Raw genomic sequence first — 13,434 nt, 5'->3', positions numbered from 1 at the left:
CCCCGGCCCCGACCCCGGCCCCGCCATGCTGTGCCACGGGGAGGGCCTGCTGAGCTCCCTGACGGCGCTAATGGCGCTGGCGCTGGCGCTGAGCCGCAGCCCGGCGCTGGCCTGCCTGCTGCCGGCCGGGCTCTACCTGGCGCTGCACTTCTTGGCCCTGGAGCCCGCGGCGCCCCAGAGCGCGCAGCGCGTCCTGCGGCCCCGCGGCGCCGCCTCCCGCATCGCGCACCGCGGCGGCGCGCACGACGCGCCCGAGAACACGCTGGCGGCCATCCGACAGGTCAGCGAGGGGTTGGGGGGCACAGGCTCAGCCTGAGGGGCCTGGTGGGTTGTGTCTGATAATCCGCCCTTCCAGCACCAAGCCCTCCTCGCCGTGAGGAGCTCCGGCTGTTCTTCCGATAGCTGCTGGAAGCTGTGTGGCTGCTCGAGCCTTCATCCCAAAGGGAATTTCAGATCAGATCTGAATCTTGTGGGAGCTGTTATGGCCTTGGTGCTGATGGATATTTCACCATTGCAGCTATAATAGTGTTTTGTTGATGTAGCAACAGCACACGGAGAATGGACAGCAACTCAGTAACAGGTTGTTTGTTTTTTTTAAACCTTAAAGATCTGTGATGAGAATCCACAATAAGGGGAAAATCTGGTACCAGAACTTCACTGTGTGCAGCCCTGCCATGACTTACTGCTGCCTCATCTGCAAGGCATCAAGGCACAGCCAGGGTTCACAGTCTCTTTCTGAGAATCATTTGAAATAGTGAATGTCAGTCTCTGCAATGTAGTGTTGCTGCTCTGAGGATCTCTTGCCTTTGCATTAGACAGGACTCAGTCCTGATAAATTCTGAAGCTGCACAATCCTTACGTAGCAGACACCTGTAGGTAACCTCTAGTGCATACCCAGTTTTTGTCTTTCTGGTGCATTGTCCCTTTTCCCAGGAGAGCATTTGTTCTTCACAGGAATTGGTGTTGCTAGCACTTCACTCAAGTGTTTTTCTGAAGAGTTCTTGGGAAAGATCCAGAGCAGGAACAGGGTGTATGAAGTGTTCTAAGGCAGCCTGGCTGCCTCTTGCTCTCTGATAAGGCCATTCCTCAGAGAGGAGCAGGGATTTGCCTGCATTCATCTACTGCTTGGTACTCACACGGTAAACAGTGTTGACTTCATGTTAAAGTGTAAGTAATGTAAACTGCAGGCATTTGCTTCTCTTGTCTTTTAGAAAATACCATAATTTAAAGACTCTGGAGTTATTACATCAGAAAGAGAGAGTGGTATTCTTTTCTGCATTTTTATCCTGAAACAGTTCCAGTGCCAAGACTGAGGCAGAATCATCATGGTTTCAGCTGTAAAATAGGTTTGACGGTTCAGTTGATCTATGAATGCTCTAAAACAATGATTTGGATAAAACCTGCTTTGTTCTGCAGGTGAAGACTACTGAAAAGTACATTAATATTTTTTTTTTTACCAAGTGAATTATAGCTGTCCCAAATCTATAAAGCTGTCTCTTCTGTTGTGTATGTGGATTTTTAATTTTTTTTTTTAAGGCAGCTGAGAATGGAGCAACGGGCGTGGAACTGGATCTTGAATTTAGTGCAGATGGTGTCCCCATTCTCATGCACGATGACACAGTCGAAAGGACAACTGATGGGGCTGGGAGACTGCAGGACCTGACTTTTGAGGAAATCAGGAAGCTTAATCCATCTGCAAAACACAGGCTATGGTAAATGAACTATTCTGAAATTTCAATAGTGGAAAAATAATTCTTCAACAAAATAATTGACTTGATCTATCACTGATGAATTTTTTTTTTTTAATTTAAAACTTAGTCCTATGGTACTTCTAATTTGATTTTAGATTCATATGAGACTATATCTCCTTACCCACCACTACATTAGGAACAGTGGAACAGAGTCAAGATAAACTGGCTTTCAGGGACAAAGTCCACAGGCATCTAATATGAAACAGGTCAATCTCTACATCAGCTTGTCCTGGATTGACTGCAAGACATTAAAGGTGCTGGTATCTTCATGATATGTCAGAATTGGCTAGAGGAATTACTTCTAAGATTAATTTTATTCACGTGTATTTCTTGATTGGTGGTGTTTTGAGGATTCTATACATCAGGTTTATACTGTTGAAGAGTAGCTAGACAGATTTTGGGTGGCCTCACTGTGACCCTAGTGGCTGATTAGGTCCTTCCTAGGGGTATGCAAAGGAAAATATTTTTTATATACTACTAAGAATTTGATAACAATGCAACTTCTGCAGTATCATGAGTGAGTCCATTTCAGAGGAAGAACTCGTGGTGTGTGCTCCTGAAACGCTGCATTAAAGAATTCCAGAGCTGCAAACATGCCACCTGTGAGTGTGTGGCACAAGGAGTATCTTCCCTGTCTCACTGGAAAGGTGATCACCTGGGCCAAGCAGCAGGAATTCCACAGGCAGTGACCGCTGAGCAGCTGCTGTTCAGTGTCAGCAGTGAATGAACTGTCACCCCATCAGGAATGATTTCTTGATGGGCGAAGCTGCTTCTGCTGAATCCTCAGCTTGTCTTGTCTGTTCTGCCAGGATCTGCATTTCTGGCTCAGGGCTGGGGACTGCAGTAGGAGCAGGAGGAAGGCAGCGGTTGGGACTGAAGGCTTGTTTGTGGGAGCTGAAGAAGGAGGTGAAGAACTGGGGTTGGTGTTTTGGGGTGAGACACGGGGCCAGTGAGCACTGGGTCCCACCTCCAGTAGCAGTGCAGCAGCAAACTGTGAATCAGCTGTGTGGTTGGCGATATGCAGGCCCATGTGTGTGCACATGTATGTTAACTGAATTCCAATGAGTCCTCTGTTTCTACAGGAGCCAATTCCAGGATGAAAAGGTACCAACTCTGAGAGAAGCTGTTGTGGAGTCTATGCATCACAATCTCACAATCTACTTTGATGTCAAAGGCCATGCAAATCAGGTACTGCTCACTGCAGCATGACACCTCCCCTCACCCCTTCTTTTTTCTTTAGCCTAGTAAAATATAGGAATAAATAATTTTCCTCTTGAACTAAAGCCTAGGTATTACTAAAAATTTATATCCTCAACATATTTAAGGATATTTCAAACACTGAGAATCCTACTGACTTTTGTAAATAGAGTAATGAACAGAAATTCTTTTGCAAAAAGCCAAATTGTCATTTCTGTGTTAATGCTATAAATAAGATGCTGTTTTTCTTCTTTTCCGTTCTATTTCAGTCTTGCAACACAACAGGGGAGTGGTTTTAAGATCGTTCTAAAATGACTTAGCAGTGTAAATTAAATATGAGTGTATGTATAACATCTCTGTGTGTCTCTAATTGCAGGCAGTTGATGCCCTGAAACAACTCTACCAGGAATTTCCACAGTTGTATAACAGCAGCATAGTCTGTTCTTTCATGCCAGATGTTGTTTATAAGGTGATGCTTCCTAAAAGTTTATTTTTTATTATTTTAGTCCTGTCTGGGAATTTCAGTATGGTATTAAACTCCCAGTTCCAGGTTACTTTTGGGCTGTTCAAATTCCTAAGGCTTTTAAAAACAAATGAAGCATAATGCATAGTCTTATTAGATCACTCTACTCATTAGATGCAAATAGGAATCTACAGCAATTCCCTTCCATCTGAAAGCAGTGCAGACAAATGTGCATTGCTCTTCTAGTTGGTGTCTGGCCAGGTATCTGTGTGTAAGGTACCTGCTAAAGATACCTCTTATTCCAGATTTCTCCTAAAACTCTCCTCATTCTTGCCAGGTCTTCTTACTTTTTTTTCTCATTCTATACATTGCGTGACTGCTATGTAATTTCCTTAACATAAGAGCTGGTGCTTATTCAGTTTGAAGAAAAAAACCCTTTAAAATATCATCAATATCCTTCTAAAAGAGTTACAAAAGGATCTGGAGGGGAAGGTCAGAAGGATTCTGGTAGAGCTATAAATGCACACTAGGACTTTGTGTCTAATCTCTCAAATACTGTATTTAATGCAGCTGGGCTTTTGGATGAATTACAGTCTTTTCTCCTTGGTCCTCCAGATGAGACAAGCTGACAGAAAGGTTGTGACAGCACTGACACACAGGCCCTGGCAGCTGAGTCACCTGGGAGATGGGACACCACGATTCAGTTCCTCCTGGAAGCATTTCTTGTATGTGATGATGGATGTCATTCTGGACTGGAGCCTACACAGTTTCTTGTGGCGATTGTGTGGGGTTTCAGCTTTCCTCATACAGAAAGATTTTGTTTCTCAGTAAGTGTTAAAATTTACTCATATATCAGGAAATGCTCTCTTCTGTTAGCATGTAGGGTGGGGTTAACACAGTATGTGCTTATCAAAATGTTCCATTTAGTCTTGGATAAGATGTGATAATTTCTTTACTCTGTGCTGTTTTATGATTTTAAGCCTCTATCTTTTTTATCTGAATTTTTACCTTCTGTTAGAGCCTACCTTTAATCTCAAAAAATGTTTGTTGCTTTTGCATGTTTACAATAAGAAAACACAAAAAGATGATGTTGCAGAAGTTGACACACTTTTGTTCCTTGATGTGATGCTGATGCAAGACCAAAACTCAGCTGTAGCCTCAGCACCATCTGCTTTAACTCTGTGTAGTGTCAGGCTGCTCTCAGGGTGTGTCTGTTCCTTGCAGGGACTATGTGAGGCACTGGTCTTCCAGAGGAATTCGAGTGGTTCCCTGGACAGTGAACACGTTTGCAGAGAAAAGCTACTATGAAAGTGTCCTTGACTGCAGCTACATCACCGACAGCTTGGTGGAGGACTGTGAGCCCCACTACTGACCCAGGCCGACCTCACTGAGTCCTGGGGGCCCTGCTGGGGCAGGTCTGCAGCCAGGAGGGCATCCAGACTGCTGAGGAGAGCTCTGGGAAAGGCTGAGCAGCAGTTGGCTTCTGCCTGTGGTCACATCTCAAAGCAGTGCACTGGCCAAGCTGTGGTGCAGCCACACACTCTCTGAGGAGATCACTGTAATGTGAAAGAATCAGAGTTGACAGCCCCGTTGGGCCATACCTTGTCTGTGCAGGTGGGTTTAGAATTCTCTGGTTATTTCTTGGCTTTGTTTAAATTTTGGTTCTAAATTTGTACCTGCGATTTTGGTGTCAAAATTTCAAATCATAACTTGATGTTAGTAATTTTAACAGGATGTTCTACAAATGTGTACTAGTTTGAGGTTGATTTTTAACACCTTAAAATCATTTGCATTACTGTTCTTAAAACAGAAACTGGAAATAATAGCACAGTGGTGCTAAAATAGAAGATGGGCATATTTCCCTGCCCTGCATGGAAAGATGGCTGTGCTGAATCCTGATGAGGAAGAAAAAGCCACCTTTCCATGTGTGATGTGAAATAAAACTTGAGCAGCTTCTTATCTTCCACAGCTTTTAAGAGAACTAAGGGAGGATAGAAAATTGTTTCTTCTAATGAAGAAATGACACAGCACATGAATGTATTTATTTTTAAGAGAAAGCTATATATTGGGTGCTGGTAAGCAGTAGAACAAATGGAGCTGAAATGTCTTTTTAGTTTGCCTTTGGTTGCATGATTGAAGGGCACTCAGAGGGATATGGAAACCGTAATCCACATTTAACTTGAACTCCAAAGAGTCTGCAGTTTCAATAAACAATTCTCTAAGAATTCATGGGGAGGTGTTCTTTATCAGCTGTGCAGAAGGGCATTGATGTAAAATGTCACAATTAGTGCAGATTGTCCCAGTTAGGGTTAATCCAAACTTCTGAAATACCACAGAATCATGCTACGACCTGCCCAGGGGTGATGGGGTTTTTGTTTGTATCTTGAGCTTCATCCAGGCACAAAGGAGTTGCTTTTCCCTCTTAGGATGACAGGAGCCTCTTCCATTTGTTCACTCACTCCACTCCCCCTGCACTGCAGAAGCAGGAATCTCAGCCTCCTGGTGCACATCCTATAGAATGTGTAGGTTTATGTCCACATCCTGTCCTGTGGCCTCTGGTGTTACTGCTGAGCCCGGCAGGGGCTGCCCCTGTGGCCGCTGAAGGGCAAATGACTCTTCATGGCAAATGGCCCTTGCTCCAAAGGTCCAGCTGTTGTTGCGGCTTGAGTTTCTGGCACTGCTGAGTCTCCATCCTCAGTGCAAAAACCAGCCCCAGACCCAATGCCCACAGCCAGGCTCCACAGCTGTAGGTGCAGGGAAACAATAAAATTCAATCTCTGCTCTTGCACTGTGTGTAAAGTTTGTCCTTTGATCTGTGGTGGCTGGGTTTGGGTTATCTTTAACCTAAATTATGAGCAAGAGGAAAAGATGTGCCTCTTTCCAGAGCAACAAGGGAGGAAAAAAACAGACACTAGCAGAAAATGAGCTAAACAAAACAAAAAATTTATCATGGTGGTGGCAAAATCGTGGCCTTGAATAAAAATCAAATCACAGTCATGTATGATAAAAAAATAAATCTTAGTTGTGTTATCTCCAACAAATCCTTTATAGGAGAAGAGGTGTAAACTTTCAAGCAATAGTTTTACACAGATGAGAATTTGCTAAGTAGTCACTCAGTTCTGATGGCTTCATCAAAGCTGCTTTTAAATGACTCTAATAAACCGTAAAAATGGCTCACAAAAATGAACCGAGTTCACACAAGTTATTTCACAACCGTTACAATGTCTCAATCATTAAAAACAACTGTGCTTTAATATATTTCTCTTTATTTGACCAATACTTCAGGTTCAGTTTAGATCAGATAAAAGCTGTTTAAACCATATAACTGTAAAAAAATATTTTGAAAACAGAACTTTTACTTATAGTTAGGCACAAGTTTTCTTATATTTAGTCAACAGCACGTGGCCAGCTCTGGAGGGAACCTTACTGCATCGAAGTGATGCTTGGGGGAAGGCTGTCACCAAAACCATTGCTGCAAAACAACCCCAACAGGTGGATTTTCCCTACCACAGTAAAAACCCAAGTCCGGACGCATTTTGCAATCTGTTCTTCTATTTTTCCTTCCATTCAGACGTAAAAAATAGATGTTCCAGCGATTCTTTCAGCCATTAGTACAAGAGAGGATTGCTTTCTGCGGGCAGTGCCTTCTCTCAGTGCCCACACCTGCTCAGGGCTGATATCCTCCCGGGTCCCCGCCGTCCTCCCCCAGCGCCTCTTCCCTGGCGCGCAGGGCGAGCTCCACGGCCCGGGCCGCGCCGGGGCTGCGCCTGGGCGGGGAGTGCTCCCAGCCTGCGGGCACAGGGCAAACAGCGGTGACTGCGCCGCTGGGGACAAGCATCCCCACCGGAGCGCCCCGCGCTCTTTAGGGATCTCAACTGGCAGTTTTTGGGGATGAAGTTACATGGAAGTTCAAACTACCACGCAAGATCCCTTAGCTTTATTCTATTCTGAGCATGATGATGTTCTAGGGACTCTTAACAGCATTAGTAACCTCTTCTGAGATTCACACCAAGATGTGAAGTCTGTTTCTAAAGTGATTTAAAGTTCTTGCCTGTCTGTTGGGTGCTCCCATAAGACAAAAAGGCTCCTTTACCCAGGAATTTCACTCTCTAGTACACAGGAGCCAGAGGTCAGTCTTTAGAAGTCACCACCAATGCCAGAATAAGCTACCAAAAAGCACAACCTATAGAAAATATTCACCCCACAAGCCCAGTCATTTTGTTTGCTCTTTATGCAAGATGCTAAAATGCTGTGTCCCTGTCACATGCTACTGTCACACGCTGTGTCTGTACCTCAAACTTTTTTACTGAGCTGAATTTTTAAGAGCTTTCTGTGTTTCATCTTAGTTGCTTACCTGGTAGAAAGTCACTGCTGCTCGAGATCTCAGCAGAAAAGGGATGCTGAAAACAAAAGTGACAAGCAGGTTTAGGTCATTATTTCCTTCCTGTGTTTTCTTGTATTTGTTACAGTTATCTGTAACAAAACCATACTCTCCAAGTCTTGAACAGGTTTGTGATCATGAGTGTTCAATAGCTATTCTGATCACATTTTTATATCTCTTCAAGTTAAAGTTATTTCCATGCATACAGTACTTTGCTACACATACACCCATCACCTATGTCATGCCCCAGATTCTGTATAGGGGAATCTACATTTCCCTCTTTTGACTGTCTCACCTCATTGTAGAATGTGTTTTGGTTTCCATCAAATGCCCTTCCTGGGTAGTCTGGCACCTCCTGGGCAGCTTGTCTGGACGGGTGGTACGAAGAGGAGCCTCTCTGAAAAACAGGATTTGGCATCAGCAGTCTGTGTTCTGGCTTCCAGCTGCGGCTGTATGGTCAGCGCTGCTCATCCCCCTTGTCTCAGGGAGATGGCCTTTCTGTGAAATCCACAATGAGATCATCCTGGAATCTCCTTCTGAAATCCCACTTTAACGCTACAAGAACATCCACATTTGGTCGGTGACCAAATCTCCCTCTCAGGAGTCCCCCTTGTAACACTCAACACCAGCACAGGTTGTTTGAAAATCCCCAGCACACAGAAAATGCCCATTCATATTCAGCTTACCTCTTTACAGTCAGTATCTATTTGTATTATCACACAAATATTTACAGTTAACAACAGATCAATATCAATTATTATCTATATTTGGTTTTTTAATTTATATGATCATTTTAATGATAGCCAGTCATACAGGGGAATTTGGTTCTTTGCAAGGACGGAGAGAAACCTACCCAATACTTTATCAGTAGTTTTGAGTTAATGAGTTTTTAGTCAACCCAAATAAAAACACCAGACAGAACCTATAAGTTCATTTTAACACTAATTTGATGGGTCAGCAGGCAGGACTGCCTCAAAAAATAAATTCAAGTTTAGGACAAGAGATGTCTATCAATGCTGTATGGGATTCAAAAGGGGGTTAGGTCAAAGCACTCAGTTTTACCTCAGCTGAAAATGACCACAATTCATAACCCCTAAGGAAATCCATAGCCAGAGAGGAAGGCAGCGTCCCTCTTAGCCTAGGCAAGGTTCAAGTGTGACCAAACCCTTTGGTGACCATCACTGCACATGAACATTAGGAATGTTTTCTTGAAGTTTCATAACCATAAATTATGTCTGGTGAGGGTAAGGACTTTTCTGTATCCTTATCAGGTTGAATTCCAGCCTGGAACAAATAGGGAGCTTTCACAGCATCCTTTTGCTGTCTGGAGTTAAGTAGTAAACATTGAGATGAAGTTTTAAGTACAGACTTTCCCCAAAGCAGCAGCCTGTTTGCCCAGCTGGAGGAGCCCCGTGGAACAGCACCAAGCAATTAAACAGCAGAAGCTGAGCACTCAGACTGACCTGCTGGCCTCCTCCTCCCAGTGCAGATGAGCCTCGTTTTGCCCTTTGCTGTGTCCAAAGCTTTTTGAGCAGAAACATCTTATCTTTTCCTGCCTGTAGTCAAGATATATTTAATCATTAGCTGGAATGCACTAATTATCCTTGAGAGGCTTAAGGCCTGTAAGTAAGCGGCGACCAAAATAATTATTTCTATTCTAAAATAAACTGTCTACAGAGGGAGCTGCAGCAGCATATCTTGAAGATAAAATTCTTTTGCTACAACTGTATTTGTGAGTTAAATTTCCCTGCAACTCCCATGGGGAAGGGCTCCCACCCTCCTTTGCACAGTTACAGCAAAAACAGGTTACAGCCCCACAAAGCTGGATGAGACAATCAACATAGAAGCCAAATTATACAAAAGATACAGCTGAAAGCCAAACTTACATTATTAATTTGCTTACGTAAGAGTTTGGTCATGGTCTTTCTTCCTTGTATTATTTGCCAGTAGAGATAAGTAACAATTCTAAACAAAACAAAACAAGGCCCAACATATGAACACTCTATTCTAGTCAGTGTCTAGTTAGAAATGTATCTTGTTCATTTTAACCCTTTAAAAGACACATATACACATATCTCTGGACAGACACACATATAAAATAGATGTATACAATTACACAAGGAATGGCAAACACACGGATTTGCTTAAAACATTTTAAGTTAATGAAATAGCTTAAAACATTCTTTTGGAAAAGACCCAAAAATTGATGGACTTGTATTAAGGATGAGAGGTACATTAAAGTAAGTCAACAATACAAGGTGCATTTCAGATAAGAAAATAACATAGAATGAATCTGTCATTGCCAATTTTTTTCCATTTAAGGCCTTTTTCTGGTTGTTTTCATTAGCAGATACTTACAGTACAAAACTAGAGAGGATGAAAAAGAAAAGTTCACTCGTAATTAAGTTATGGTAGATCCACACTACCCATTTCGAGGCAGTGTAACTTTCCAGTATTTGTATCCACTCAGCAACTGCAGCATACATCGAAGACAAACCTCTGAAAGGGCCACATTCTTCTGAGGGTTTTAACCTGAGAGTGTGAATAAACAGCTACTTAAAGCTCTGTATTTTAACCAGTGAATTAGTTGATATTGTGATTTTGTACGTCAAGATGCTCCTCAATTTTCTATAGCCGTCTACTGTCTTTGGACTCCCAGGGTACTTCCATGATCTGTATTTCATTTCTAGCTTGTGTCCTTCTCCAGCTATTAAATGCCCACCCCAGACAATGCAGTGAGACACGAGTCCTTGCTGCAATGGATCAGTACCAAGCCCTGTAAGCACAATCTTGACATAAATATAACATGTCAATCACTGTAGCACATGCTACAGGAAATTGAAAAACTGGATTTTTTTAACATTTCACCACAAGGAACCATCATTTCACTTTGCCTTCAGGGACATGAGTCTCTGCAGATCTTCAGTAACAACAGAATGTGGTAAAATAAGACAGTCCATTATAAGAATTAACATTTTCAGGTAGACTGAAATAGGAAAGTGTTTCCTTTGAAACCAAACCACTCCAGACAGTCTGAAATTCCCACTTGCCATCTGGAAATGATAGCTCTGATAGCTTTCATCCCACCTGGTTTCATGTGTAGTCACTTTTCTAGTCACTTTTCTCACTAAATATCGCAATCATGTTGCTGACTATTTTCAAGAGACATGCTGCCCTCCTTCCTGTGACCAGAGTAACACACAAAAGCAAAGCAGCTTTAAAATACTGGTAACAACCCAGATGCACTCTTACAGGGTCAGCACTGCCTGCGGAAAGAGCCCCTGAAGTTCATAAATAATCCAGAAGCTGACCTCAACTGAGTTTTCCCAGGTGTTTCTCTGCTGCAGACCCAGATTCACCTATACTATAAGTAAGCTAGGAGCTAGGACTTGGTCACAGAAACTTTTTTAAGAGAAGGAAAAGTAAAACTTGATGCATTTAAATAGGAATCCAAAACTTCAATGCAACTTTGTTTCTCCTCCCACTTTCTCAGGAGACAAGTTACTCAGTGAGCCACATTCTCACAAGCTCACGTGGCAAGTCTTGTTTTCAGGACACAGAACATCTCTTGAACACCTGAAACCTTCCACCAGTAATTAATATAATTTCTTTTATAGAGAAATGCAGACTATTCTGCTAGTATTAGGTCACACAGCATCATTTAAGTAGGCCTGAATGCCAGTGATCTTCCATACCTCCAGACAGCGACTCCAATGACAGACAGGACTCCAAGGAAGGAAGGACAAAACAGCAGGAGAATGAAGGATGTCATCATTTGAGCAGTTCTCCAGACTTTGCGAGGGGGCTGGCAATTCCTCATCAGACTGACCTTTAAAGAGATGAGGGCACTTTGGAGTGCTGTTCCCTGTCACTTCAACTTGGTTTAAGTCAATCCCACTGAAATTGCTGAAAGAGCATCAATCAGAAGTTTCCAAGAACAACTTTTATGTGGATTTGGTAGATATAGTGTCGTTTTAGAAAATTTCAAGAATGTAGTCTTAAAGTAGTAAGAGGCAAAATGAGCTCTGATGGGTTCTTGAGAAGTCTGTTTGGTAGAGTTTGCTTTTGTAGCATATGCAAACTCATGGTTCAGGGAAATTTGAATCCATCTTTCTACCTACATCTCTGTTCTTCTACATTCAACACTACAAACTGCTTCATGACCCAACAAACTACTTATCAGCTGGTCATACTACTGAGACAAAGAATTCTGAAAAGAAGACATTTCCACCATGATCTTTAGCTGAATCACCCTGCTCACACCTAGATAATTTCACGGGGGTGAGTTGCTGGGGAGTAACTGGGAAGCCAAAGTCACAGCCACAGGCTGAGTGTCTATATTGGCATATGCACTTGTCCACTGTCAGTTCTCCAGCCTTTAATTTTACTGCCTTATTACTTGTGATGAATACATATAAAGTTTGTTACCTTTTTCACAAAAAATACTATTAAAAATGCTATTGTCTGGATACCAGGCAACAGAGGTGAGAACAGGATACCAATCCTACAAGAAAGGATTTATAGGAGAAAAAAGTTACATCTTCACTATTCACCATTCAGTTCTCAGTGCACTGAAAGCAGAAAAATATCACATAGAGATAGTGTGGGATTATTTGGAAATGTGATTTTGTTACCCTTGATCCTCTAGCAGTACACCTTGGAAAATATGCAATTTCAAATACACATATCTATGTACAGATCTGCAGACCCCTCTTATAACTGGAGTAACATACTCATTCTTGGAAATAAGGCATCTTTTCCAGCATTTAATACTGGAACTACTTCAACAAGAACATCATCCCAGTGGGAAAGTAAACAAAACTCCAGGATATTCTTGCAGTAACCTATCAGGTTTCTCCCAGACCAGGTGGCCACCGGGTAAACTATTGACTGAAGTTACTGTTAACTGCCCACATAATTACTTTGGCAAGTCACAGTCCTTACCAAAGGCACTGAACAGCTCATCTCCTGGTCATTTATCCTGTTCTTTCTGGGGAGCACCCACAAACATCAGAGTAAGAATTTTTCCATGACAGTTCTATGTGCAAATGAAATTTTGGCTGTAAATTTAACACTTACCAGGTCAAAGTCTGTGCATAGATCAAATCTAAAACATTTCGTCCAATATCAAATTCTGGCAGCCCCAGGCTCACGCAGACTGTGGTTCCAATAATTCTGGGGGGGGGGAAACCAAAAACTATGGCACAATAGCATTTGCTAAATGACAAAGTTCTCTGTAGAAATCCCTGTAAATGACCTTCTGAATAATACAGGCATCAGTAACAAATTATTTAGAGGCTGCATTAGTGTCATGCCAAGTAGCCACAGCTGCTTGTTCATTAGACAGCACAGCAAACATGAAATAATTTGGCAAAAAAAAAAAAAAAAAATCCTGTAAAACAAAGCAGGGTTAAAGACCTAGTATATATTTCACAGAACTGAAACAGGAAGCCAACAAGGATTTCTTGCCGTATCTGTACATATCTATACTATAGTAACTACTTGTTGCTTTAAGCACAAGTATCCTTGTGTTTAAGCAGCTGAAATGTCAAGGGGCCTCAGTACAAAACTGTAACAGCTTTTCCAGATCCTGAGAATTTTTAGCCTCAATTAAAAAAAAAATTACATTTGTACACTGATAC

At 42.3% G+C, this 13,434-nt stretch overlaps 2 protein-coding genes across 10 annotated transcripts in view; one reads left to right on the top strand and one right to left on the bottom strand.

Annotated features, from left to right (window-relative positions):
- Positions 1-25: 25 nt before the first annotated feature.
- Positions 26-6,588, top strand: GDE1 (glycerophosphodiester phosphodiesterase 1). Its single transcript, XM_040079244.2, has 6 exons — positions 26-280; positions 1,537-1,712; positions 2,834-2,939; positions 3,325-3,417; positions 4,027-4,238; positions 4,636-6,588. The coding sequence occupies exons 1-6, from the start codon at positions 26-28 to the stop codon at positions 4,781-4,783; spliced, it is 990 nt and encodes a 329-aa protein (XP_039935178.1). The 3' UTR covers positions 4,784-6,588.
- TMC5 (transmembrane channel like 5) overlaps positions 6,397-13,434 on the bottom strand; it is a 27,066-nt gene continuing 20,028 nt past the window's right edge. For all 9 annotated transcript variants that reach the window (XM_040079238.1, XM_040079237.1, XM_040079235.2 and 6 more), the window contains 9 exons: positions 12,872-12,967; positions 12,221-12,296; positions 11,488-11,621; positions 10,151-10,324; positions 9,679-9,757; positions 9,256-9,348; positions 8,088-8,189; positions 7,766-7,811; positions 6,397-7,200 (listed from right to left, as the gene is read on the bottom strand). In XM_040079238.1, coding sequence (XP_039935172.1) covers positions 7,079-7,200; positions 7,766-7,811; positions 8,088-8,189; positions 9,256-9,348; positions 9,679-9,757; positions 10,151-10,324; positions 11,488-11,621; positions 12,221-12,296; positions 12,872-12,967 — 922 coding nt within the window. In that variant the 3' untranslated portion in view covers positions 6,397-7,078. The remainder of the gene's footprint in view (positions 7,201-7,765; positions 7,812-8,087; positions 8,190-9,255; positions 9,349-9,678; positions 9,758-10,150; positions 10,325-11,487; positions 11,622-12,220; positions 12,297-12,871; positions 12,968-13,434) is intronic.

The sequence above is a fragment of the Hirundo rustica genome, chromosome 15 (genome assembly GCF_015227805.2).
Source record: "Hirundo rustica isolate bHirRus1 chromosome 15, bHirRus1.pri.v3, whole genome shotgun sequence".
Lineage (NCBI taxonomy): Eukaryota > Metazoa > Chordata > Aves > Passeriformes > Hirundinidae > Hirundo > Hirundo rustica.
Note: the sequence above shows the minus strand (reverse complement) of the source record. Positions and strands in the feature narration are given on the sequence as shown.

Excerpts from the sequence above, each read along its gene's own strand:
- GDE1 (XM_040079244.2), top strand. The coding sequence starts at position 26 with ATGCTGTGCCACGGGGAGGGCCTGCTGAGCTCCCTGACGGCGCTAATG. Across the intron at positions 1,713-2,833 it reads TCTGCAAAACACAGGCTATG|GAGCCAATTCCAGGATGAAA; the intron begins GTAAATGAACTA and ends CTGTTTCTACAG. Across the intron at positions 2,940-3,324 it reads TCAAAGGCCATGCAAATCAG|GCAGTTGATGCCCTGAAACA; the intron begins GTACTGCTCACT and ends CTCTAATTGCAG.